Source organism: Babylonia areolata, chromosome 25 (assembly GCF_041734735.1).
Source record: "Babylonia areolata isolate BAREFJ2019XMU chromosome 25, ASM4173473v1, whole genome shotgun sequence".
Classification (NCBI taxonomy): domain Eukaryota; kingdom Metazoa; phylum Mollusca; class Gastropoda; order Neogastropoda; family Buccinidae; genus Babylonia; species Babylonia areolata.
The window spans coordinates 32,401,827-32,414,285 of NC_134900.1; the positions used below are offsets into that span (position 1 = coordinate 32,401,827).

The window sequence follows — 12,459 nt, forward strand, 5'->3', positions numbered from 1 at the left end:
GCTTTAAACTGATCTTTCTCATCTTAAACATTACATTTTGAAATTATACTCAATACATAAAAAGCTTGCATTTTTTTTTTAAAAGTGCATCACAAGTGAGTCTTGAAGGCCTTGCCTCTCTTGTTTCAAAATGTAATGTTTAAGATGACAAAGATCAGTTTAAAGCAAATTAACTCCACTAGCATTACATAGTAATTTCCCTTTTTTTCTATCTGCACCAAAACGTTTGCAAAATAAATAAAGCTTCCATGCTTAGCAAAAGAAGTTCCTGTTTGAGCCAAAAATGATAATGACTGCTCTAGCTGTTGGGTCAGAATATCAGATCAAAGTGCCAAGTTTAGAGAATACAAAAAATATAAATATAACAGTAAATGCAGTTTGCATATAATTAGGCTTCATTCTTTATTTTTTTGTGCCCATCCCAGAAGCGCAATATTGTTTTAAACAAGATGACTGGAAAGAACTGAATTTTTCCTATTTTTATGCCAAATTTGGTGTCAACTGACAAAGTAGTTGCAGAGAAAATGTCAATGTTAAAGTTTACCACGGACACACAGACAGACAGACACACACACACACACACAGACAACCGAACACCGGGTTAAAACATAGACTCACTTTGTTTACACAAGTGAGTCAAAAAGCTGTGCTTCTGTTGTTCAATTCTGACACTTAAGACGAAGCTTTCAGTGCCTTCAATGGAAATGATGACGACGATGAATGAATAAATGTGACAACCAGTAATTGTTAGTGTGTGTGTTAGTGTGTGTCTTTGATGTAGCTGTATTTTTATTTTTGTGTTGCTTTGTCACTGAATTTGAAACTGAACTTGTGGTTTGCGCGTCTGACAAGTTTCTATAACTGTCAAAATTCTCAATTTTTGTGATTAATTTTCAGACGTTTTTGCACTTGGTTTTATGTACAACATTTGCGGCTTATAAACCAGTGTGACTTACATGTGTATAAATTCCAGTTGCTGTGTTTTAATTCAGTGGATGTGGCTTATATAACAATGCGCTCAATAGTCCAAATTTTATGGTACACAGACTGGCTAATGATCACACCCATTTCAGAAATCATCATCAGTGACAGAAAGACAGCTTCAGGTAGATAGATGAAAATGTCGTCACCTGGTTGTTCCATGCCTTGCGGTATCCATCCCGCCCGCTCCAGATGTACAGCCTGGTGTTGATGGCCACGGAGCAGTGTCCAGCACGGGCACGAGGGAGGGCATCATCATACACCTCCATCGCCAGAGCCTCCCACGCCATTTGTTCTGCAACACACACACCTTTAGTCAGACCTCAAGACCTCAAGGGATTCTGCTCTGTTTCATTACATTTAAACCTCTGAGAACAATCATGAAAACGGGATACCACAAACTACAAGCAAACTGAGGATCAGTTTCAAGAGTGCATTTTCACTTACATTTGTGAGTATGACAGTGGAATAAAACAGCTTTGCACAAAGAAAAAGATTTTACTATAACTGTCCATTGTGTCAAAAATAATTGCAGAGCTCTGTGTGTTGTTCACAGGTTTCTCCATTGCATTTTGCTTGCTGATGATTGTGCCCTCAACGCTGGATCTGAAGCTGACATGCAACTCAGCGTCGACAAGTTTGCCACTGCCAGCAGGAACTTCGGCCTTACCATCAGCACGAGGAAAACTGAAGTTCTCCATCAGCCAGCCCCAGGGAAACCCTACGTTGAGCCCAACATCACAGTCAACGGTCAGAGACTCAGTGCGGTGGAGCAGTTCACATACCTTGGCAGCACACTGTCACGAAACGTGACCATCGACGATGAAGTGAACGTCAGGATTGCAAGAGCAAGCGCAACTTTTGGCCGACTCAGTGCAAATGTCTGGAACAGAAGAGGCATTAGTCTTGAGACCAAGCTAAAGGTCTACAGAGCAGTAGTTCTCCCGACACTACTGTACGCCTGCGAAACTTGGACAGTGTACCAACGACATGCCAAGAAGCTGAACCACTTCCACACAACATGCCTCAGGAAGCTACTGAACATCAAGTGGCAAGACAGGACCCCAGACACAGAGGTGCTCGCAAAAGCCACCCTTCCCAGCATCTTCACCATCCTGATGCAGTCCCAGCTTCGCTGGGCTGGACACGTGGTGCGCATGCCAGACCATCGGCTGCCCAAAAGGCTCTTCTATGGCGAGCTGCAACAAGGGAAGACATCACACGGAGGTCAGAAGAAGCGCTTCAGAGATACTCTGAAAGTCTCTCTTAAAGCGTTTGATATCAACCCTGACTCCTGGGAGGAATCTGCAGTGGACCGTGACAAATGGCGCGCTGCTGTGCACAAAGGCGCCAAGTTGTGCGAGGCCAACAGGACTGCAGCAGCTGTTCAGAAGAGTCAGGCCAGAAAGTCACGGGCAAACAAGCTCCCTGACAATGATATGCCTGTCTTTGTCTGCCCCAACTGTCAGCGAACATTTCGTGCGCAGATTGAACTATTCAGTCATCTGCGCATTCACAGATAGATTCATGAGCATCCTCCCCCCCACCCCACCACCACCCTCCCCCCATCCCCCAGCTGGATGACAACGATGGTCATCATCGATCTTGATGGACACACCACCACACCACCACCACGGGAATTCATTTAGCTCAGTCTTTTACACTGGATATTAGTGCTGCAGCCTTGGGGGCTGGTTGGCCTTTGGGAACCATCCCAACACCAGTTGTCCTATAACTCTCTTGGCTGAGAGAGTGGAAATGTAATTTGGGCAAGACACTCTCCACTGTTATCAAATGCTAACCCAGACAGTCATGACAGCAGTTGCCTTCTCTTGTCAGACATGACTGACAACCATACGTTGTTCACTGGAACTTATAAAAGAGGTCAAAACAACAATCATACATCTTCATGAAGAACATCTTATTACTCTTCACATACATTTCTGTTATCCGTTTATTTCTAAATAGTTTTGATATTCAAACAGAGACAAAGATGTCCTTCCTTTCCCTTAAAATACTCCATAAAACTGAATAAGGCATACTCATAAAAGTCTCTCCTATCTTACTTAATACTTCTGCTAATCTCATCAAATCTGCATCAGTCTTTCAATTTTGTCTTGCTTTTCAGCAGTTTTATATTAACATATTTTGTTCAAAACATTATTTTATTTCCATATGAATATAAAGCAACAACCAAAAACTGAAGATTATTTTTTTAAATACCAATAAAACTGTAACTAACATCAACTAAGAATGTACTGAATCTTACACTAAGGTCAGTTACAGAGACATATTCCAATCCTAAGGAAATACCAAAGTTAAGCTTTGCATAAATGAGCATTCACAGCCACCCACTACCTTTATTTCCCCTCCTCCCTCCACATTTGCGTATGACTTGAAAACAATTCTGATGTAACAGAGATTCAAGTTTCTTTAAAGTTTAACAAAAAGGCATTCTCAGACCACAGCTATATCATTGTGTTAAAACCTTTCACTAATATCATCATTTAGTTATCAATTTTATTCAATCACTCCAATGAGGCTGAAAATTATCCAATAATTCATTAGCTATGTAATTAGCAATGGTAAGAAAATTCAAAATTAAACCAATGTTTTTCATTTTCATTGTACTGTGTTGATACATGCTTCCATGTGTGTGAGTGGGTGGGGGTAGGGGAGTGGGGAAATGCGCTATATAAATGTCCATTATTATTATCATCATATGATAATAAATTAAAAAAAACCCACTTTTGCCAGAACAAACACACACTTCTTCTTACAAACCTTGCCATTCAATTTGCTACAAGGGGACATTCAACCTGACAATACTTCTCTCCCCCCCCCCTCCCAACAGAGCATCTTACCAAGATTGAGTGAGGCCAGAGTGTTGGTGCATTTCCACTCTTTTTCGTGTGTGGCCACCTTAACGTCATCCATCACCAGGGGCACCCAGCCCCCAAACACAAACATGCGGTTTCCGATGACAGTGGCGGAGTGCAGACTGCGAGGCAGAGGGGGGATTCCTGAGATGTTGGGCTTGGTCCATGTCGTGGTTTCTGGGGAAAACACACACACACGTCGTGGTTTCTGGGGAAAACACACACGTCACTGGCAGAAGACAGATCAGTTTCAACTCTTGGCTACTCGTTTTGGCCTCGGTACTACTTCTGATAAGAACAAGCACAACATTGCAATAAGGTGGAATAATACTGACGCATGGGGACATTTACAGTTGGGTGGAACACTATCTACACAAGGGGATAGGCATCACTCTATAGCTGAGAAATTTCATTTCACCTGACCATCAAACTGGCAGCCTATGATGGGGTGCAGGCACCCTGTTCGGCTCTTTTCCATGTCTGTACCTGAATCGAGTGTGTGTATGGATATACATGTGCATAAGGAAGCAACAAGCACGCATGTTATATCATTTTTTTTATGTCTTCATGTAATATTTCATGACATTCAAGGTCACTTAGACCTAAGCATCAACAAGAACTGGAAAAGGAATCCATAGACTAGCCTATTTCTTTCTTTTTGTACACAACCTTTAACCAGATCCAATAAAGCCTTCCCTAGATAGCTCACTCTTTGTTCATATCACCTGCTCTTTTCGTCCTTGGAAGATGGGTTTTTTTGCTGCCCTCTCTTTCATTCTGTACTCACCAACATCGTATTGCCACAGGTCCCCAAGTCGACAGCCACTCATGCCACCATATATAATAAGGCGCGGGTTCCGACCCTCTTTGTCTCCATAAGCCACACACGTGTGAGATTCACGAGGTGGTGGTGGTGTTCCATTCACCACTGGCAGGTCCCAAGCTATTTGGTTGGACGCTGGCTTCAGATCAAGGGTGTACAGATCGTTCAGGTACCTGACCCAGTAATGAATTTCAACATGGCTGAACCAACTGGTTATTTTTGTATATATGGAAAAGGGCAGGCGTCACACACACATACACACACAATCACATTATATATTGCTAAATATCTTCGTTTCATTAAGTTCCTACTTTACCATTTGTCTACTTGGTCATATTTTCTTATTCCATTTTTTTTTTTACTGTCATTGTTGTTCTTGTTTTCAACTGATACTTTTTTTTCTTTTTTCATTTTCATCAGTTTTCACACACACACACACACATAAATGCACGCAATCACATCTTAACAGTGTGCAGAGGTATATATGTAAGCAGCCTCTCTCTCTCTCTGATCTTTGCATACTGATTCATTTTTGCTGTTTAGTCACTTGAGCTGATTCAGTCTGGGTACTACTAATTTTAGGCCAGTCTGATTTCAACTTGATTGAATTCATTTCAGTTACAACAACACTGGTCTACTCTAAGAGAAGACAACTACATGACATGCCTAATACTAATAGAGAAAAAAGCCATATTTATTCTAAAATATAAGAAAGAGTTATCATTTTCACCCAGGTGTAACAGCACCTCAAAGGTGATGGCTAGAAAGGTTTTGTCAACAACTAACATCTTGCCCCTAAAAGGTGATAGCCTCATTGGTTTTGTCAATATCTTGCCCCTCAAACATGATGGCTAGATGGGTTTTGTCAACAACTAACATCTTGCCTGGGTTGATTTCCAGAAAAAGTAGAAGTTTTCAACTTAACACACACACACACACACACGGATTTAATAATTCTCACCTGGGGATGTTATTTTTGGGATCTTCACTGTCATTGGCAAGTCCTCCAAACAAGTAAGCTTTGTTCCCCAAGAGTGTAAAGCTGTGACCTGAAACCAAAAAAGTCATTTTTTTTCCAACTGCATGTGCTTGACACAAAATTGTAAATAAATCAAATTACATATTACTTCTTAATAACATATGCCATTTAACATATTACATATTGTTTGACTGATATGGATATATATATATAGCGCCTATCTTCGGTCGGAGACCAAGCTCTAAGCGCTTTACAAACATGCGGTCATTTGCACAACAGCCTGCCTACCTGGGTAGAGCCGACTCAGACACACATGTACACACACTCAAACACACATGTAACGTTTTATGTGTATGACCTTTTTCTTTTTTTAATACCCTGCCATGTAGGCAACCATACTCCAATTTTAGGGGTGTGCATGCTGGGTATGTTCTTGTTTCCATAACCCACTAAACGTTGACATGGATTACAGGTTAACTTGCGTATTTGATCTTCTGCGTGCATATACACACAAAGGGGGTTCAGACACTAGCACGTCTGCACATATATTGACCTGGGAGATCAGAAAAATCTCCACCCTTTACCCACCAGGTGCCATCACCAAGATTCGAACCTGGGACTCTCAGATTTAAAGTCCAACGCTTGCACCATTCGGCTATTGCGCCCGTCAAAATATACCTATCAAAATATAACAATGACATAACAACAATTAAAATTCCCAACTACGACTCATTTGCTTAATGGAGGGGTACTGGTCAGGTACATCGACACCAACTTTTTCGACTTACTCCATTAAACCATTATTTGCCCCTATCAATTACTCCATTAAACCATTATTTGCCCCTATCAATTACTCCATTAAACCATTATTTGCCCCTATCAAGCATACTAAACAATGAATGAATAAGAAAAACTACTAATTCAAACTCCTCCAACACACTGGAAAAAGTTAGTATCCTTTTATTTCTTTCACTTCACACACACACACATAGTGCTCTACTGTGGTGAGGCCCCCTCCTCAGAAAGAGCAATTCAAGTTTTATACACAGAAATACGTGTGACAAAAAGTAATGAACATAAATTTGTGTTATTTGTCATACATATTTCCATGTATCAAACATATTCAAATGCAACTTTTACAAGTTACAAAACACACAGAAATAAGATGTGACAAAAAGAAACAAATACAAATGCAACACAAACTACATTCACAAACACCCGTGGTTCGTCCGTCGGGATCAACGAGGACCATCTAGTCATCCTGGGGGTGGATGGGTTGGGCTCTGTGGGTGCGCAGATGACTGGTCAGGCCAATTCGCGCCTGGAAGGCTCTGACTCAGTGTGGACAGGGGATGGCGGCGGCTGTCGGGGACTTTCTGGCACTGATTTTCCTGGCCTGTCTGCGTTGCTCTGCTGCAGCGATTCTGTTGGCCTCACAGGATTTGGCGCCTTTGTGGACAGCTGAACGCCACTTTGGTCTGTCCATTACATTCAGCTCCCATGTGTCGTGGCTGATGTTGAAGGCCTTCAGAGAAGCTTTCAGAGTGTCTTTGAAGCGCTTCTTTTGGCCTCCATGGGAGCGCTTGCCATGCTGGAGTTTGCCGTATAGCAGTTTCTTGGGGAGCCGGTGGTCTGGCATGTGAACTACATGGCCTGCCCAGCGCAGCTGGGCCTGCATCAAGATGGTGTAGATGCTGGGCAAGTTTGCAAGAGTGAGCACCTGTGTCAGGGATCTTCTCTTGCCACTTTATGCCGAGAAGTTTTCTGAGGCTGGTGGTGTGGAAGTGGCGTTTGTAGACCGTCCATGATTCACATCCATAGAGCAGTGTGGTGAGAACTATGGCCTTGTATACTTTGAGCTTCGTCTCCAGGGTGATGCCTCTCCTGTTCCAAACGTTCTTCTGGAGTCTGCCGAAGGGTTGTCTTCACTGCAAAGCCAACTCCAGCCTCACGTCTCTCTTCAGGTCCGTGACCACTCCAAAAGAAGGTGTAGCCTGCGCCTCGCTCACAGAGTTCGCCTTCTTCTGCCAGTCTGGTCTCACTTAAGGCAGCGATGTCGATGTTGTACCTGGCTAGTTCACTAGCAATGAGTGCTGTGTGTCTCTGTGGTCTGTCTGAGTCGCCTCTGTCCAGAAGCGTACGCATGTTCCATGCGGCAATGGTCAATGGGGTGCTCCTTGTTTTCTTCTTTCTTTCCTTTGTGTGTCGACCGCTTGAGTAGGGTCCCCATCAGCCGCGGTATGCTGACTAGGGTGGTGTGGAGCAGGCAATGTTTAGGGCACCTTTTCTAGCCCCTTCCTCATGTCATGGAGGTGAGCAGTGCTGTCCTGAAGAGGGCTGCTCAGTCGCTCAGGGGGCTGCCGATCTCCACCGCTGCTCCAGTCGGTGAAAAACGACCCTGTGGCCTGAGCTGCCTGTGTGCAGATCCACAGCTACGACTGCCAGTGTACCCACACCTGTCGCTTCGTCGCTCGCCTGTCGCCACAGGGCTTGGGGAAAATGATGGTATGGGATGAAGGATGACTGATGACTTGCGCGATGACTTTGTTTATAGTGAGGAGGAGTTGCACACCGTCGACTTCACTCTCTTGTCCGAGACCATCTGTATCAAGTGGCAAGATGAGGTCAAGACGACTGGAGATGGAAACAGATGCAGTGGATGACCAGGATGTCCTATGTGCCTCATCCTGCCCTCAGCACTCCGCAGTGCTCTGCTGCAGCTGCCTTCCTCTCTGTTGGACCATGAAGGCTTCTTCCGCAGAGTCCGCCAGATCCAGCCCTAACTCACCGAGGGTTTGAGACCCATCGGCTACCCTCACCTAGTTTAGCCAGCCTATCAAAGCCGTTGCCCGGGGGTTGGGCGCTGCCGTATGCTAGCAGCTTCTAGGACCCATAGGTGAGAGCTGGGTGCCGGTGGGGACCAATAGAGGACGAACCACTCCCGGAAGAGCGTGACAAACCCCCCCTCTAGAGGTACTACCCCTCCCGTGCACCCTAACCCCTAACGCCCACAAACACACGCAAACACACACACACACACACACACGGGCACACACTACCCACCCAGGCGAGGACAAGGAGGAGCACTGTTCTTGGGTGGTTTGGGTTTGAGTCGTTTCCACTCCCAGCGACTAGCCTGCAGCTCGTACAGCTCATTGGAGTATTTCCCGTACTCCACCATGCCGCCAAACACCAGAATGCGAGTGCCATCACAAATGAACCCATAGGCAGCACACCCAGGAGGGATGTCACCCCTCACAGCCGGCACAAACCACTGGTTAGTGACTGGAAACACAGAAAAGTGATTTGTCTGATCTTTCTTTCTCTTTTATTCATGGTCAATGTGTGTGTGTGTGTGTGTGAGAGAGACACAGAGAGAGTCAGAGACAGATAGAGATAGATAGAGAATGTGTGTGTATGAGACATAGAGAGAGTCAGAGACAGATAGAGAGAGAGAGAGAGAGAGAGAGAGAGAGAGAGAGAGAGAGAGAGAGCGAGACAGAGAGAAAATGTATGAATGAATCTTTATTTTCCTGTGATGGAGATATCAGCACACTGGTAAACTTACAAATCTGTCGTTTTGAGAGACACACACTGACACAGAAGACAGATGCATACAAATATATTATATGATATGATATTGATAAGGATATTTATATATAATATACTATAGCACCTACCCTATTCTGAACGCTTTAAAACACAGAGTCATTTGCACAACAGGCCGTCTTCCTGGGCAGGGCAGACTTTAGACTCTAGTGCGTATATAGGAATAGAGAGAAAGAGGGACAAATGAGAATCAATGTTTAACATTTGTGGAATACCGTTTGTCATTGAGCTGACTAAAATTGGTAAAAACAAAAACATCAAATCACTTCAACTGAAAACAATGATAAACCAAAATGGCAATGATATCAAATCACTGGAATAATGATGTAATCAACAATGTCATGTATTTAATGTTATGCTTTTTATACATAATAAATAAATGTATGAAAACATATAGGTTTTGATTAAAGCATGTATGCAACATACCTAGCAGCCAAGGGCAACAGCTGACGACCAGCTTAGGGTGTTCAAATTTCGCACTGATATTATATCACATAATGATATATATTATACAATTTCTCACCACCTTGACCCTCTATTAGGCATGCATCCAGTTTCAGAACGAGGCTTCAAACATTTGCTTTTCATGTGGTTGATTTTGCTGGAGTTCTCTCACGTTTTACGATTTTTTTTTTCATGTGTGTGAATTTCTGATGCGAGTTAAAATGGCACATTCGCAGTTTTAAGAGATTTTTTAATACTTCCTCAACGATGAATCTAGCGATGAATATGAAGGTTTTTCTGCCAGAATATCTTTGACAAATGGATGATTGTGGTGATGTGATTGTGAATGTGAATGTGGGGATCTTGGACAGTTCGATAATGACAAAAACCGCGTGCTGAGTGGATTTTCATGACTGGCTGGTCGAGTTTTTGGAAATGGCAGGTGCAGCGATAATCCATGAAAGTTAATTGGATGCAGATTTTTTTTTTCTCTTTTTACCGCCAATGTGGTTGACCTACTTGTAATAGAAACAACTTGATAATAAAATATGCAGGCCAGGAGAAAAAAAAATGTCTTAATACTCTAATGCATATTGCGTTCACATTTGGCGTGATATCAACCTGGCTCAAATTAAGCTTCTTTTTTTTTTTTAAGATAACCTTACAAAATGATCATTTTATAATTCATTGATTGAAATGCCATGGTTCTGAAGTGTCATATCTGAGAACCAAGACCATGCTTCAAGAATAAGGTAGGGAAAATGTACATGCACTTCCCTGCTCAAACTTACAAGTAACACTGAATGACTAATGCACTTTGTTGTTTCTAAATAATTTTAATTGATCTACAGATTTAAATTTTACCACTCAAAGACTAACCTATAATTCATAAAGCATGTAAACTATTTCTGCAGGATCTTCAATGTTTACCCAAACCACAAACAAAATTTCACATCAATGCTAACTGTTTAAATGCAAGTTACAGGTGTATGTATGCAGGTAGTTTCATACTCAAAGTCAGTCACAGAAAATAATCTGGCTGCAAAGGAAACAGTGCTGGAAAAAATGTGGCGTGTTCAACTTAAAGATTAGGGCTGAAAGGGTTAATCAAAAGCGAGTTTAAATTCTAATATTTGGAAATAAAAATGTTTTTTTAACACTCCAAGTATTTTTCAAAAATAAAATAAGAATAACAAGTGGAGACTACGTCACAAACATACTTCCGATTGAAACTGAAACTTGTTGGCGCTCCCAACGAAAAGAGTAGACGTGGTTCATTCCCTTGTTACTTTCGTAACAGATGGCGCTAAGCCATGAAAATTAACATAAAATATACAAGTGCTTAACTTAAACATGAAAAGAGATGGTTTTTATTTTTTTATGCCAATACTTTTCATCGGTCGTTATATATTGCACATACTGTAAAAAGTCATGAAATTATAATGTCGTAGACATTGGGAACAACTAATCTCGCAGTTGCGATATGTAAATAGAGACCACAGAGGTAATGGCCGCCAATTCGGTCACACGCCGATTCAAGCCGACAACACCATGTACATGCTAAAGTATGCAAGCAAATTTGATCACACAAACTAAATGTTACTTACTGACTAAAGCCCATGCTATGCTGAATTTTTCCATTGTGGTTAATGCTTTGATTTTAGGTATGCATAAAATAATTTTCATCATCAAAACAAATCTGGGCGCCGCCATCTTTGAAAACAGTTTGTGTCCATGCACATTGCGTTTAAATTTCAGATTACAAACATACACAAAAATTCAAAACTGGTATCAATCTTAAAACATACTGTGACTGTTTCGTTTTTCTCTCAGTGGAAGTACATGCACATCGATATGAAACGCACAACGGCTTTTCTCGTTGACACCATAAAGGGCGCCATCTTGGATCAAAACAAACAGAAATATACAAGAGGAATATTTGCACTTACTAGTATTGAACACATGAAGTTCGTCAACGATTCCTTCGTTACCACCACCAAACACAATCATCAATTCTTTTATTGCAACAGCTCGATGACCGTGACGAGGCCTTGGACATGGCCCTGTTGAGTTTGTAACACGCTTCCACTTTAGTATGGGAGCCGCCATTTTGTGTAGCTGCTAAGATAACGCCGAAACGCCCGGATGTCGGAATAATTTTTCGCAGGTCACGTGACTTGTGTAGGCGTGTTTGTAAAAATCAAAACATATTTCATTTTTTAAATCAACAACGTTTCCGGTGGTATTGCTTAGGTAAGTTATACATACTACTAACTGCTTTAAAACAAATTCTTATACATATTGATGCACTTTCGATTTTTCTCCGGACAACGCCGGAAAGTTACGACACTGATTGAAGAATGATGGTCCAAGAACGATAACTGTTTAGCAACGACAAACAATTCCTTCCTTCCTTCCGTGTTGTGACCACAATCACATTTTGATTTTTCTGTCACACTATGATGGATCTGCAGGAAAAGGCACTAGCTAAAAAAAATATTCAATATTAAAAAGGACCTTTATTTCGCAGTGTCTAGGCTGGACCACCCCGGCGAGCGAAGCGCTTCCCGGAGAGAAACCCCGACCAGCACAGCTGCAGCCTGTCCGCCATTTTCTGATAATTCCAAAAGAAACAAAATTAATATGCAAAGACCATTTCAAAGGTAGAGCGGCAGTATTCCAAACAAACAAAGGGGGAGCATAGTTTATCATCAGTCCGGAATGCAGTAAAGACGCAGATCAAA

At 42.2% G+C, this 12,459-nt stretch overlaps 1 protein-coding gene across 3 annotated transcripts in view; it reads right to left on the bottom strand.

Moving 5' to 3' along the window:
* LOC143299945 (host cell factor 1-like) overlaps nucleotides 1–11,832 on the bottom strand; it is a 33,663-nt gene extending 21,831 nt beyond the window's left edge. For all 3 annotated transcript variants that reach the window (XM_076613486.1, XM_076613485.1, XM_076613484.1), the window contains exons 1-6: nucleotides 11,665–11,832; nucleotides 8,726–8,947; nucleotides 5,645–5,732; nucleotides 4,648–4,856; nucleotides 3,846–4,037; nucleotides 1,131–1,276 (exon numbers count right to left, since the gene is read on the bottom strand). In XM_076613486.1, the coding sequence (XP_076469601.1) occupies nucleotides 1,131–1,276; nucleotides 3,846–4,037; nucleotides 4,648–4,856; nucleotides 5,645–5,732; nucleotides 8,726–8,947; nucleotides 11,665–11,824 (1,017 nt within the window). In that variant the 5' untranslated portion in view covers nucleotides 11,825–11,832. The remainder of the gene's footprint in view (nucleotides 1–1,130; nucleotides 1,277–3,845; nucleotides 4,038–4,647; nucleotides 4,857–5,644; nucleotides 5,733–8,725; nucleotides 8,948–11,664) is intronic.
* Nucleotides 11,833–12,459: the final 627 nt, after the last annotated feature.